Source organism: Ciconia boyciana, chromosome 3, assembly GCF_034638445.1.
Source record: "Ciconia boyciana chromosome 3, ASM3463844v1, whole genome shotgun sequence".
In the NCBI taxonomy this organism is placed as follows: domain Eukaryota; kingdom Metazoa; phylum Chordata; class Aves; order Ciconiiformes; family Ciconiidae; genus Ciconia; species Ciconia boyciana.
In genome coordinates, this window is record NC_132936.1 from 61025783 (window position 1) to 61041923 (window position 16141).

The window sequence follows — 16141 nt, forward strand, 5'->3', positions numbered from 1 at the left end:
CCTTGCAATGTTAAATGGGACAAGTTCACACCTCTCTTCTGTCTTGTTTCTTCCTCTTTCAAATATCCACACTTCAGAAACCAGCTGTCATAGACAAGAGTCACCTGCTTTTTGCACCTCTTCTGTAAATTAACATTCAGTTGAAAATTTATAAGCAAGGTTAAAATGTAGTAGTGCCCAGGAATTTCATTGTTATTATTTTTATGTTGTTACTGTTGTTCCTATTGTGGTAGCCAATGCACCAAATGCTGCATACGTGCAAAAATGATGCTTGTCTCTATAAATACCCAAGATGGGAAAAGGAAGCATTGTGTCCCATTTCATAGACAGAAGAGACAGCTACACGAACAAGTTGCCACCAAGTAAATGAGCGTGGATTTACAGCTCATTAACTACTCCATGGCAACTGTCTGTGTGGTTATTGCTCCAGAGTAAATGTGAGGTAGCTCTGACCCTTACTGAAAGCAAGGCAATGTATCTTGCATTTACCTGAGATTTAAGCCTCCATATAAAGTAACTAATGAGCTGTAAATCCACAGTCTCTCGTCACACACGGCAGTTGCTTCATGTATCTTGAGGCAATGATATTTACGTGATTTGTCTGGTGTCACTGAAGCAGCATGTGACAGAAGTGGGAACGTAAACCAGACCTACTGAGCTCCTGCAAGCCCCACTCCTCGCATGGCCAGAATTTTCTTGTAGAGCTGTTGTTCAATTGCTTGGCACATCTCCCTTCAAATGAGAGCAATTCACAAGCAAAATCAGCCACTCTTTTCCTCATTAGTACTGCAGAACATGCATATTCCACTTATGTAAAACAGATGGATTGATAAAAGTAGTTTCCAGATACAGTTTCTTCATTTCACACATAAAATATTATTTACTTTTTCAAAGACTCCTAAATTTAAAGTTTAAAAAAAAGTGATGCATTGGGAATAGATTTATCCTGTTTTATTAATCAGATTTCAACTCTAGCTAACCTAGAGTCCAGTTTACTGCAGAGTCTAAGCAGTCTTTAGCCACGATGTTGTCCATCAGGGTGGTGCCTGACATGCCACAAACTAGCAAAGAGGCTTCTTTCTTTTCCTTTTTTCCTCCAGTGACTTCTATCAAGTGATACTCTACTAAGACTCCATCACACTCGTTCTGGTGGACCTTTGATACAAGCCAATGCCTACAGTCATTGCAAGCTGAGGTGCTTGCTCTGATTATTCAGTGGCACCACGGAAATCACAACAGAATAGAATACCCTGTGCCTCCTCAAACCCCTTGTTACTTTCTATTTAAAAAAGAAAACAGAAAAAGAAACCCATGGGAGGAAAATCTGAACCACAGCATCACAACATATTGCCATTTAAAATATTTACCAGGAAAATTATTTCATGTCCTGAGATAGAACGACAACATAATGCTGTTAAATACCTTGACAAAGTTCAGTGTAAATTACACACCTCTATCCATAAAGAAGGGAAATTAATTTTCTCAGTACAGACATTAAATACATTGTTTTTCAGCCTTTAAAAGCTCCCTCATATAATAATTGATAAACCTCACTATTCATTTTATTATCACCATGCTTTTAATGTCATGTCTATGGACTAATACATTCAAAAAGCAGAGAGGGAAAGCCCAGGACTCGGACTGTCTTTACGAATTTTAATGGATTTGATGAGTCTCTCCACAGCACTCTCTGTTTCCTGATAATCACTCAATTCCTCACTGCAAAGACCCTCTGGAAAATGTGAGTTGTGCCTACAGATCCTTTGGGATTTGACCCTGCTGTCACACTGACAGCAACTTTCTCATTTCATTTCATGGGGCAATATATTTCAAAGCATAATCCCAACCTTCTGGGATGCTTTCAGTTCTGGGATGCCCAGCTCTGACAGTACTGCAAAAGCTTGAATTTCATGAAGGAAGGCATAATATAGATGGGAAATGTCAGTGCTTTCTTTTACATTGACCACATACAACACTTTAGTGACTCTGATGAGCATCCTTCTTTTCTTTTTTTTTTTTTTTAGCAGAGGCTACATCAACACTAGTTGATTAAACAGTGCCTGTAAACACCCCTGGCTCAGTTTCAACCTGTGCCAACCAGCACTTTCCCAAACAGTTCCTGGGTGTGATCTGGGGGTCAGAGCCCCCCAAGGCCCACTCCCAGTACACAGTTTGCAAGCAGCCCCGCAAATTTGAAGACTGAAAGAGTTACTAGCAGAGACATCAGCCATCTCATGCCAGTTGGCCTTCAGAGACCAGAAAAGTCCCTGAAGGTGTTTAAGCAGGGATGGAGTAGAGAGCCTGGCAGCTGCCTGGAGTTCCTGCAGCTGGCTCTGCGGGAGCCTCAGGAGCTCCGGGAAGGTCGCTGCTGGTCCTGCAGGAGGGCATCGCAGGAGTACAGGAACTGTGGAAATTCATTCTGGTGTAGATTATCTCTGGCCAGTTGAAACTGGAAAACTCTTTGGTGACTTCCAAACAGACCAAAATACAGGCCATAATAGGTAACACTTCAATAACCAGCTATCCACTAACTTAATTTTCCAACCTTCTTGCCATGAGGCGAAGGGCAAACGATAGAGTGCAGCCTGGAGAAGAGCACTGTGGAAGTCAGGCTGCTTGGAACCCCAGCTGAAAAAAAAACATTTCCGATACCCCCTCAAATTATATTTTTTGAGAGTTATTCTGCTGCAGTACTTCCTAGGATTTTGGAATTTTTTTAAAACTTTTTTGCCCTGCTTCATAATTATACATAATTATGTGATTTTGTTATGATGTCATGTGTTTTGTTATGTTATGTACTTTCTGCAAGAGAGAAAAAAATGTGCCAGCCAATTCTCCCCTTACTGACATCAATGGCTGTTGGCTCAAACACTCTGTGCAGGATTTTTCTTCTTCTTATCAAGGGTTCCATATTTTCATGTGGTCCAATTTTTTATTTCTTCTGGGCATCCTTTTTATTTTGATATTTCTTTTCTCTTTGTTCTCCAAGTAATTAATTTTTAACTCTAAATTAAGCAATTTGCTTTTAACCAGTTGGCATTTTCATCAGTCAGCATATCCAAATGTTCATCTGTACCTTCCTTAATTTCATGTACTACATCAGCATTTCCTGTAGCAGCAATGGCTTTCTGCAATGAGACTTACACCTCAGATTGCCCTGCTAGTTTTTCAGGCAATTATCTACTGCCTGTCCTTCTGGCAGGCACATTGCTATCTTCCACATTGTATTTTTGTTTTGAGCGTAACATCAATCCAGAGTAAGGGCCTACTACAGACTTGATGCTTCTCTGTGGAAATTTTAAGCTTTTAGCATTGTTTAAAAGATAAAGAGGCCTTAATGCCAGCTCTCCATACTGAGAATACCGAGAAAACTCCAGTCATTTATTAGTTGGGGCTTTAGGGTTTCCTGCTCCTCTAACTCCTTCCTGTTGGTTCATACAGAGTCCATAGGGTACCTGGCAGTCCTGGTTCCCCGTCATCCAGATTAGACTGCTTCTCCAGCCAGCATTGCTTGGTTTCTTTTGAAGAAAAACCCAGGACACGAGGTGGGATGTCACACATGCAGGCTTCAGCCCAGCATGGTATCAGGATGCATATAGGGTTCCCAGAAAATGGTCACAGGCCCCCAGGTACAGATATAGCTATAAGGATCTCTGCAACAGAGCACCTATACAAAGTCCTTCAGCTCGGACTGTCCAACGTACAACAGAATGAAATGGCTTGACACTTCTCAGCACCTACAGCCTGCTGCCCTTTTGCTCCTAAAAACCCAGCTGAAGACTGATGTTCTGCTGAGGTATGGAACAGGTGCTGCTAGGGAAGGAGACAAAAACCCATGTGTAACTTGGGGTGTCCCTGCAGCTCCTACCCGATAATGCCTGTGGCCTTGGTTTCAGCTCACTGCATGAGAGAAGAGCAAGCGGGGGAGATGTGTTGGGAAGAAACAAGCAAGAGGAAGAGACAAGCCTGGCTGAAAGCAATAGAGAGGACTGGGGAACCAAGGTCATGTAAGTTGCAAGGGGCTGAAGGGCACATAACAAGTGCGGTGCTGGGGGACCTGAGGCCCATGGGTCTGGGCGAAACGAGGCACATGCGGCACAGGATGGGTGTTAGGAGGAAACGCACCCTGTGGCACAGTGTGGACATGGTGCTTGGAGAAGCGAGAAGCTGCAGCGCAAGAAGTTGGAGGGATTTGGGGCCTGAGTCACTGGGCGAATCTGTGGTGGGGGTGGGATTTTGAGAGACTTCAAGAACTTGGCCACAATGATGATGTGGGGTGGTCATTAATCTGTAAGGGCTGTGCTTCCAGCCTTCCCATGCTATTTACTGGGGACTTACAAAGCTATTGGAAAGTGACAGGGAGAAACAGTACGTGGGATGTGGAGAAGAAGGGGGAGAGAGAGGGTGGAAGCTGAGATTCCAGGGAGAGAGAAACCTCCTCTTCAGTGGGGACAGAGAAAAAGAGAAGACGAGGAAGCACGGTTGCAGCCTCAGCAGCCACAATGCTGCATCTGTCGGAGAGAAACCCTCTTTCTTACATTTGCATATGCACAATTTTGTGTCTGCTACTGAACCACACTTTCCTCTCTCATTTCCAGTGCCAAAAGATTATTAATTCCTGAAGTCTGTTCTTACCTATTGCTTGCTGGCTGTCCTGCATGCAGTTTCTAATACGTATTTATTTAGGAAGGTTAGTTTCTTGCTACACAGCAGAAATATTTGTGTTAAATCTACACTATAAAGGCCCTAAAAACATGAAAAATGCTCTAGAAGCAGAAAAGAAATAGTTAGGAGGAAGGAAAGGAGGCGCTGCAGGAAAACTAATTTGCTGAAAAATGCAGCTTATGTCTTATCAATTTAATTCCAGATAAGTCTTCATTTTGCTGTGAAGACAGATGCGATAAATATGTTAATGGCAGATTTCGATAGTTCAGTTTGTAGAACTGCAAAGCCAGATGGAAGTGATAATTTTTCTTTCATTTTAATTTTGAAATAAAAAGCAAGAAAGCAAGAAAGTTCCTGATATCATAACACTGTAATGACTTTTTGAAGGATAATGGACCTTAGCACGGAATGGCGGTTAACTATCATGCCCTGATACTTAGTATTTTATTAAATTCCAGTTTCCCCAGCTGGAATTCTCTCAGCTTTCTTGCCAGAGGTGAGCAGATTACTGCCTGTGACTGACTTTTCCAGTTCCACATTCATAGAGGTATTTAGCAGCAATCCTAACTTGAAGCCGGTGAGTATTTTACTGATTCTACTGTTGCTCAGGCTAGATACATGCCTGAGCAGACCACTGAAAATAGCATTGGATGGAGCTAACCTCTCTTACTGTTTATCAGGAGCCAAATACTGCCTTTTTTAATTCCTTGAGCAGTGCACTTAGCGCCCTTGGGGTATTAGGAGTATTGGGACTAAACTGTGTCCTCCCATGCCTTGATTACAGTTCCCCCAGTATTAACATGCACTTAGCAATATTTATTTGGCATGGGCTCTTCTTTGATTGTTTGAATTTAAAACAAAGCCATTGAGGGCCATATATTAACACCTTCTTAAATCTGTAGGATATTTACTGCTTGAACTGATAGGCAAAAAGAAAGCTAGAAAACTTTTGCTGCTTGAATCCCCTTGAAGGGGAGGAAACAGTAGGTAGTAGGTAAAAAGCCTAAGGAAATTTTAGGAAACAATTTTCAAGCCTCAACCCCTGGGTTCAAGGTCCCACCTGAAACCTTACTCTGGAGTTACTAAGTGAAAACTTGGTTTGTTATATTCACCGTGGTGGTTCTAACTGTGGAAAGAACAGGCATATCTGGCTTGTTCTTTTTAAATGAATTTTAATTTCAAGAAGGTGAAGTCCTGACCAGTTCGTCCCATGGGAACTTCTCTCCAGGAACAAGTTGGCAAGAGAGTGAGGTGCTCCATTCTCAAATCAGTAGCATTAACTTCTAGGGTTTTATTAGGTCATTCTCATTTTCTAGCTAAGCTCACAAATCAGAAACTGAATGGTTTAAACTATTTAATTCAACATGGCAGTTAGAGCCCCCTGAGAACTTTCTTCCAATGATTCCAGTGAGGAAAAATGTGGATTTCATGTGAATGACTGCTTGTGTCCTACATTTTACCATTAGACAAAGGGTACAATCATTGTTTTGTCATCACTGTCCTCAGTTCGGGGTGCTTGTGGGTAGAGGTGATAGTGGTTATTAGATAGATATCTGCTATTTGATATTGATATTAGATAGATATCTGGTATCTGAAATATCAATTTCATCATTCAATACATGCAATTTTGTTTCATTTGTTTAGTTTGCATGTATTTTCTTGGGGTTTGTCTTTGTTTATTCAATTAGCAAATAATACAAAATTGCAAACATATGTGGTCTGGATGTTTCTTACCCAAACAAAATGATCACATGAGAGGGAAAGGGAAAGTCTGCACTGTACTGTGGAGGGGAGAGGAGAGATCCCCAGGCTCTGGAAGTGAAAGCTGTGTCAGCAGGAGCCAAGCCAACTTAATTAGCCCTGTGAAGAGACTGGGCAGAGTGCTTGGTTAATGCAGCTATATTATGTTTGAGAATTCATCTGTTGTCTCTGGACTTCGCTGAACTGTGCAAACATCCATGTCGCTGCAGCATTGCACCTTGCACACAAGCAGATGCAGTTCTTGCACTCATCTGAGGTTCCAGTCCATACTGACTGCTAATCTCATACAATTCAGTGACTAACATGACCAAAAGTACAGTGAAACATACACTGTATAGTCCTGCTCCTGGCCCTAGTGTTCCCGTACCAAGGTCAGGGAACAGCAGGCAGACAGCTGGAGCCTCTCTGCCCTCACAGCGTTGCTGGGAGCTAAGAGGTGATCAAAGCACAAGCTGTAGCTAGAGGTGACCCACCCTTGCAGAGCACCCTCAGGTACTGGCATAAACCAGCCAGATCTTAGTCCTCTGTGGACTCATGCAGCAGCAGCAGCATTTAATCCTGAAGCACCACGCCAAGCAGAGCTTCCCAGCTGGTGGGCAAGGAAGCCATTCACCACCCTCCAGCAAGCAGCCAGGGCTCCCTAAGCACCAGGCAGGCAGCTGCCTCAGGAGGAGCATGGCAACTCATGCAGCAATAAAGCTTATTGCAGGCTGCCACCTTGTCAGGCTTAAGTTCGGCTCATTAGGACATTCGTCTGTTACTTATGCAAATAAGTCTATGCATAGTCACAAAATATGCAAAGAGGGCCATTTATCAGTTTGGCACAATCTCCAGCTTTCTGAACCCTCAGACATCCCTGACACATGTAGAAGAAAATGCAGTCTCCCCTATCGCCATCACTGGCAGAGAGGCCGAGGCAGAGCCTATCCGCTACAATACGTGTCCTCTCAGAGGATTCGCAGTGCTCAGGATAGAAGAGATAATGCATTCTGCGCGACTTTAAACCTATTATGTTACAGCTCAGGATGTTTAATCTTATGAATAAGGGATCTCTGCTTGTTTCACCTTTCCAGGGAAGGAGATTTACGAACCTGCATAACTCTAAGCATTCTGACTGCCATTTATTATTTATTTATGACAAGCATGTGATGAAAAATGTCCTCTGGAACAGTCTGCTTAAATGCATTTCTTTGTCTGGACAGCTGCAGTCTAAGGTTGTTCTCACTCATGAATGTGCAAAGGAACCTCAGCTCATCCCTGTCCTGTGGTTATTGCTCTCTCCTCACTGCAGGAAAATAGTATCTTCTGCATGAGTCTAGTCTAGAGTCAGCACCTTCCTGTTGCTCTCCACAGACAGCCATCAGTAACTGCAGGAGGTCTGAGTCCTCCTGACAAGGGTAAGGGTCTACCAGGAACACAACTTCAGGGAATTCTTCCCCAGTTCTGTACCCCAGGACAGTACCAGGCTGATGGCTTGCCTGTTAGCTCCGGGGACCAGTTTCTCATGTATCCTCCCTAGCCTAACAGGATGCCTTATTTAAGCTGCTGCAAGGGTCCTGTACTAACTAGCAGAAAAGTTTCCACAGTGCAAGTAAAGACAGAAGAAAATGACACAGCTTTTTGCTCTGTTACCCTTATCTGAGGGACCCACCTTACCCATTCACTTCCATGGTCTCTTGTAACCATCTCCCAGGGCCTATGTGGAGCTGTGGACCTGCGTGTGGTCTCGGAATTGTCACTGAGAGGAGGAACACCTCCAGCAGGCAAGGAGAGGTACTCACAATGGCTCCCCTTCCAGGGTGGCTACAACTGGACCTTAATTTGACAGCAACACAAAGAGTAACTTTCCCTGAACCCCCCCCAAATATAATTCCATGAGTTACATTGCATTTAAAGTGCAGCACAATCACAATGCAGGTGCCTGAAGGTATTTGCAATGTTTTTTCCTTCTTCTCCTGTGCGGAATTTGTATTTGCACATGAGAGCAACTGCAACCGAAGTTAAATACCTCCTGGACAGTCTGTCTCGTTAAAGTCCATCAAGGTGTCTTTCTTTGATTCTTTCAACATATGCAAGAAAATTGTGGTGGGTTGACCCCAGCCAGCAGCTAAGCACCCACCCAGCTGCTTGCTCACTCCCCCCTGACATCAGGATGATGATCTCATCAGGAGAGAGAAAAGTAAGAGCAAAAGCAAGAAAATTCATGGGTTGAGATAAAGACAGTTTAATAAGTGAAGGAAAAAGGAAAAAAAACCTCCAGTGGTGCAAAGGCAGTCACTCACCACCTCCCGCAAGCAGACTGATGTCCAGCCAGTCTCTGAGCTACGGCTACCTTCCCAAACCAACCACCCCCTCCGTTTTTATTGCTGAGCATGGCATTATATGTCATGGAATATCCCTTTGGTCAGTTGGGGTCAGCTCTCCTGGCTGTGTCCCCTCCCAGCTTCTTGCCCAGCCCCAGCCTACTCGCTGGGGGTCAGTCTGGGAAAAAGAGAAGGCTTTGACACTGTGGGTACACTGCTCTGCAGCAGCCAAAACACTGGTGTGTTATCAACACTGTTTTAGTCACAAATCCAAAACGCAATATCTTACAGACTGCTGTGAAGAAAATTAACTCCAACTCAGCCAGACCCAACACAAAAATTAATGAACAAATGCATTGCCTTAGGTTAACAATGAAGAAAATTGTCCTAGAAGGGGCACTTCTTTCTTAACGTCAAGACCTATTCTAAAACGGCTGCCCTTTTTATTCCAAATCTATTTGCCACTTGGGTAAGTGCAAAACCATGCAGTCAAAAATATCTATACAACGTGACTTTCTGTGAATTTAATTCTGCTGTTTCCAGCTGAGCAAAATTATCTTTACATCATGAAAACATATGCTTCCCCTTAATAAAGATTTAAATACAGCCACTTCAAGTCTCTCCCTTCAGCTTTACATTGGCGCAGTAAAGAATTACCCATGCAAAATTATACGGCCAAGCTTTCTGCTGTGAGGCGGCATGGTTCCGTTGTTTTTCATGGATCAATTAACACACACTGGAGATTTTAGCCATTGTTGTCTATAATGGCTAATTTGCCTATTACAGGGAACTGAGCCATCTGTGTACATGCCATAAGGATACACCAGTGAAATAGGGACTGTAAACCGACAGAACATGACCTATGATTGTAAAAGATTCAAACACAAGGTGTGATACCTTACCTTTGGAGCCTGTAGTACATCAGGTACACCTTGCTTAAGTACTGCAAAACCAGGTTTTGGTGCAAGTGCTGTTGGCTTTTTGGGAGGCCTGGGTGGTGGATGAAGGGTTTGATTTTCATATCTTCGCACCATATAGTATTGCTCTTCGCTGATCTCTTCCACTGTTGTCTTAGTCACAGGTGGTACAACTGTCTGGACATCTCTGCTGAGCAAATGGACTGACATGTTTACACGATATACAGGAATCTCCCAGCTCTCCACTGGACTGCTGGTGCTACTGATCATCAAATAACAGTCTGTGATTTCTTCTTCAAACTGCAGACCAGGCACGGCAGCCAAGACATCTTCCTCAATGGAAAGGTCCCTCACGGACACTTTGACATTAAAAGGCAAACGAAATTCTTTGCAAATCTCAAAAAGCTGGTATTGTTTCTTGTCATGAATCACTTCCACAAAACCACCTTCCATGTACATAGGGAGGAGTACTTTCTTATATGTATCACTTAGTATTTGTTCACAAGCTAAAACGTCTATGACTTTCTTTCTTCCCTCATACAGAATTTCACTAGTCTGGCATTGCTGAACTAGAAACTGGTCTCCAACTGAAACAGAAAAAAGCTCTTTATGAGGGGAATCAAAGGCTTTAGTTGCTACAACGTGAAGCTGTTCCTTTTCACTTCTTGCTATCTCTAAGTCATAGGCAGTTGGAAACTCCCGAGGTCTTCTCTTGAACTTTCCCTTGTAGCTCATAGGGATTAAAAAATGTCTTTTGGGGGAATCACTTCTGATCTCAGAGGCTAGGACTCTTGTTGCCTGGTACTTTTTGTGGATGATGATCTCTTTCCCTGTATGCAGTAAGTTATATGGTTTTTGGCTTCCTGAAGGCCCTTCCATGATCTCAGCAACCATAGGAAATTCCTTGCTTGTTCTCTCAAATACATCTTCCAAAGACAGTGGCTGAAGGAAAGAGCTAATATCATAAGAGTCTGTTATATCCTTGACCTCGACATCTAGATCTGAGAGGATATGAACTATGTCCTTTCGAACTGAAAAGAAAAAGAAATACATTAATTTTTGTTTTCAAACTGACATTGGAATAAAATATACGTCCTGTTGGCCAGACACTAAAAGTACCTTCCCTGAGGTGTGCATCTCCATATGTTAACATGCACAATTAATAGGGCCAGTCAAAGTCTAACTGTTTTAATTTAAGCTGTGGCTATCAGATTTGCAGGAGACCTCACAAAGGAAGAGAGAAACAAGAAGAGATGAGAATAAGGTGTCCAAGTAAACAGAAGTTTAAGAAAAAGGAAAGGGAAAAAAAATCGAGTTCACTATATTTCTCACAGCACCTCCAAGTTTAATCAGCTATTTATCTTATCAAACTCTTTTTCTTGAGTACAAGATGTATTTCTGTTCTTTTATTTCATAGAAACTTATGGTTTCTCTGAAGAAATGGGTGGAGGAACATTTTTAATGAATAAATAGCATGTGAACCCATTAACACATGTTGTTGCTGTGACCAGTCTGGGAGAAATAAGATATTTTGATATTTATAAGAATAATGAAAGCATCTATAATTATTAGAAAATAATATAACTTTTTTAAAAAGGCAAAACTTTTGTATAACAAAGTCTAAGTTTATTGTTAATGAATTACGAAATATCTACTAAAGTGGTCGTCTGTGGAACTCTTGCATCTTTTTCTGCAGCATCTGGTTTTAATCACTGTTAGAACTGAGCCATTGTGTTTAACAGTCTGACAGGGAACAACTACTCCTTTATTACAACTGAACTTGCAAAATTTTGGATGCAAAACTTCCAAGCACAAAGCTGACTATGCAATTAAGGCTTGTTTAAGAATTTGGCTCCAGATCAGTGACACTACAGATCACTGACCAGGGCAGTAAAATTTAACAAGCAACTAATATTGAATGACTCTCTTCAATAAGACTTATTCTGCATAAACCTGCACACAAGGATGGTGTATCCTGCATTCACACTTCCTTGTAGCAGGGCATACCAATATTTTATACTTAAAAATCGGTATCAGAGTTATTTTATATGATAGAGTTTTATGACAGTGATTCGGGACCTGTTTATTCCAACTCTCCTTTTGTCACATTGATGGCTTCAGGTGACAAACATCCTAAGCACCACAAGGGAAAGTCAATGAAGGAGGAATGACTAGTGAAACTGAAAGTTTTCTGTGAGCATTTGGAAGAGTTCCACACACATAATTTGTTCATTATTAAGAATGAGAAGTATAGAGGATTCCTGCCCACAGCCTGTGAAAATGTAATCTGCTATCCCTCTTATCAGGAATCTTTTTTATTGAATTGTGGATAGTATTTATCATACTTTATCTTGTGTCTATTTATAGTTCTTCTAAAAATGGTGAAAATCCATTTTGCATGGTCCACAAGAAAGTAGTTAATCATGTACCATGAAGCCTACTTTTCAGGTTTGTATTAAATAGTTATTTAGGCCATATTTAATGCTTCTTAAATGTTGAGCACACTATGAAACATAAATGGAAATTAAATGAAATCAACAAATACAACTCTCACTGGAATATCTGACTGGAAGACAAGTGAATACCAAACATTTCTGAATCTTCTGAAAGATTTTTAGAAACATTAAATTCTTATTGATTCTGCACATATATCTAAGTGGGTATAGGAATACACCTAAGTGAATCCAGCTTCAGGAGATGGGCTAGATTCCTGAATCTAGCTAGAATTGTAGAAAAATAAGTATTTTATGTCATGAAGATATACTTTCCAAACTCACACATTAAATTACATAGCAAGCACAGTTGAATATCTCATGATAAGCATTTAACAACTATAGTATGTTGTGCTAACAGCCTCTGCCCACTTTTATTTCTTTCTCTTTTATCCATTTACTTACGCCATTGATCAGAGAAATCTCAATTGTGAAAAGATTTCCTGTTTAATATCCTCATGAATGACATATTTCTGTTAGGATTTCATTGCTATGGAGCTCACTGGTCTGCTTCTAGTAAAGGCAACAGGCAGCAAAACTTTCCCAAAAGCTAAGCTCCTATCCTGCAAACTTTAACAGGATGGGTGCATCAACAAGTAGAATTGCAGCGAGTTTCCATCTACTGCCTGGGCTGTCCTCTAGCAAGGTCAAACATTTTAGTTTAAGCTGGTTTTTTTCTTAGGTAGGTATCTCAGTTCAGAGAGGGTACGCTATGCACGCACACATGGGTCGTTACTGCAGCTCGGCTATTCAAGCCACCATAACTCAGGAGAACTTCACTGTGTGTTTATACCCTTGCACACCTTCTAATTTTATTCCCGTGACTAACTTCACTGACAGGTTTAAAGTAAGGCATAGATATAGACATTGGTAAGAACAGAACCCAGCAGTTTCAGTGTTTTGGTGGAAAAACTAGAACAGCGATAATATGCCATGGACAACTTTTTTTTTTTTTAAATAAAACCTCATAATACAAATTACAGCTTTTAAAGATATTGGTTTTCTAATATCTTCCTGTTTCCTCAAACCTAGAGGTTTCAGAAATTGTCCATGTGTCTTTTCTGTTTATATTCTATTGATATTTGTTTCTGCAGTAGAGTAAAATAATATGGTTTTGCTTTCTGCAGCATCCTCATTCTGAAAAATAAATGGTAGCTGAGTGTGTTACAACATGTATGTCTATATTCTTTTTCTACCTCCTAGCCATAACCGTAAATGATCAAGTGGCTTCTCCATGGCCAAAGTCTGAGAACAAAGGAAGAGAATCTGAGAACTGAACAAAATTCCTAAGCTCCACTTTTCACTATGCAATATATTTTCTTTGCAATGGTGATTTAATTGTACTGATCAATAAAATGGCAACAGAAAGAAATGCAAGGTAACTGTCTGAATTAACAGCTGATAAAGGAATAAAAAAGGCAATATTATTTTTACCTTTCTTCATCTTGAAACTAACATCAGTGGCAAATATGGGTCAGGAATTCTTGACCAAATTGAATCCTTCCTGCCTATTTTAAGCAAATTTTGTATATTTAAGGGTACTTTGCTATACTGAGGCAAACAGAACATTGACTTTGATTCCTACTTACATTTCATTACTGCCTGCACTTCATAGACAGGTGTGAGAATCAAGCAGCCATTAAAATTCTCAGGAAGTGGATTAGAGGAGTCCCACATATGCAAAGTATTGGAAAGTTTGACAATCCGGTTTCTGCACTTAGGGATTTTCCATTCTGCAATCTCTTTCAGGGTGTATATCTGGTCATCTTCACACTCGTAGAATTTTCCTTCTTGTGAAAGGGGCAAAGTAAAAGAATGAGACTGGTTATTTCTGACCACGCCACAGTTCACAGCCATCGTTCCATTGACCTCTTCCACTGAGCTGAAGGTGATCTGCTCACCATGTTTGATGGTGAGGTTTGCCAATTTTATATCTTCAGGGCTGTAGAAACACGGATGGCCAAATCTTGTTGGCCCAATAGAGACTTTTCTTGTAATTTCTTCAATGCTGGTATATGGAGTTTTATCTGCCACGACCTTATAAAGACCTAGGAACAGAAAACTTGCATTATAAAAAGGGAAATATGTAAAGGAAGCCATGCCAAATTTTAGACTGTGAATGTAACAAAAATGGGGAGCAAAGCATATCAAACAATTCATAGCTGATAGTTTGGTTGCTAGAAATGTGACTCTATAAAGTTAATATCAACTACATGATACAAATCATAGGTGGCTGGAATTATCCCTTTCTATTCTGCAGTAATTTCTGACATCCAACATTTTTACATTCATGGTAAGAAGAGAAAAAAGTTCTTTTCTTTGCTACAGAAAACAGAAAAATTATCTTAAATTCTTATCTGTCTTCTCAGGAAACCAACCTTTAAGAAAAAAATTGCAGACACGGTATGAGGAAGAGCAACACTAATGTGATCGGTGAAATGCAGGATAAAGTTTCTGGCTAAACATTGTATTATGTATTCTTCCACACACAGACTGGAGATTCCTAGACCAAGTATGTTTAAAGACACATCACAAATGAAAAAGTAGTGTCTACAGATAAGAATGAGCAAAGGAGATGATTGATTTTAGCATATCTGATGATAGCCCAGACCACCAGATGGAGTAATTCAAAGTTTGGGTGTTGTAGCACTGTGGCCATCACCAGGCAATTAAAGTGCTGAAGCACTGCAAGACGGAAGCTCTATCTGAGCTTCCCTATCCCCTAGGGACATTATTATTTCATGTTAATCATGCCCCTTGGAGCTGTCTCATTAAGAGTCCACATTGCAAGAAAAATATGTACATTTCTATATTTGCGTGAGTGTTTTTCTAGAGGAAGATGAAATGGACGGTTTAGAGGACTAAACAGTAGGGTTTAGCTGAACTGTGTGATTCAGCTGTCTTCCTCCCCAGGCATGGCAGTGTGAATGCTGCCTCATGGAATTACATTGCAGCTTCCTGGGATAGGCATCGACTGAGGCTCTCTTCCAAGTGAATATAAGTGAATGTAGAGGTTATTCCTAGGCCAAATTTGCAAGCCAGGGGACCCACACAAACTAACTGGCAGCTACAGCTACAGTGACAAAGCAGCCAAGCTCCCTGGGAGATGCAGTGCCTCTTCTCCTTCCTTCCCCCAAAGCCAACTAGCAGAAACCCTATGGCCCCCGCTGCTCCACGCTTTTGCCTCCTCTGGACTGCACAAAGGGCACCGTATCTTTGTGGTAAAGGAATACTCCCACCTTGGCAGTTATGAAGCATGGGATGGGGACTCAAGGCTGCTTGGCAGCACTAGAGACTCTTTCATGGCAGCTCCACACCTCATGAGCGGTTTCTGCCATGCCTACAAAGGTTTAAGTGTCCCATCCACCTGCCCCCAGTTGTCTAGTGTGGGAACAGGGTCCACACTGGCTATGACTCCCTTCTCGTGGGAACCAGAGTGTGAGAAAAGGGCAGGATGCCCCAGCAGATACCTGGGTCTCCGCAACGTGGGATGCTGCCAGAACACAGTTCCTGTTGGATGTTGGGAAGACACTCACTCCCTTCTCTAGACTTCCTCTGATAGTGGGATTGTTTAACAAATTAGACTGGGGGATTGCTTCAGTTAAAAATAAGCTCCAAATTGCTTATTTTCTCCCACACCTTTTCCCTCACCAAGTGTCACCCACTGACCACAATCAACACAACTGAGGGGCCTGCATGGAAGCAGGGGCTCAAGATTGTACTCTTTAAAAAGGATATATCAAACCATTCCCTCCACCACAACAGCCTGGGTTTTTTTGCCACAGAATTGCTGTGACTTTTGTTTCACTGTAACAAAACCCGCTGCTTTCACTTCATAGCTTTAGCACCCTTCTTGTTAAAGGAGATGTCATTAAGATTCTGTCTGTTCAGTAGCTTTTAACTTTATTACCTGAACTTTATTACCTAACTGAATTTATCACCAGATTGGGCATGTTTGGTTCTAGGTATCCTATGAGAGCACTAGGATCTGTGGCAACTAACA

The 16141-nt window shown here is 41.5% G+C and overlaps 1 protein-coding gene across 1 annotated transcript in view; it reads right to left on the reverse strand.

The window, feature by feature from the left end:
• THEMIS (thymocyte selection associated) overlaps nt 1–16141 on the reverse strand; it is a 77185-nt gene that overhangs the window by 39019 nt on the left and 22025 nt on the right. The window contains exons 3-4 of the mRNA XM_072855826.1: nt 13728–14186; nt 9632–10677 (exon numbers count right to left, since the gene is read on the reverse strand). Of these exons, the coding sequence (XP_072711927.1) occupies nt 9632–10677; nt 13728–14186 (1505 nt within the window). The remainder of the gene's footprint in view (nt 1–9631; nt 10678–13727; nt 14187–16141) is intronic.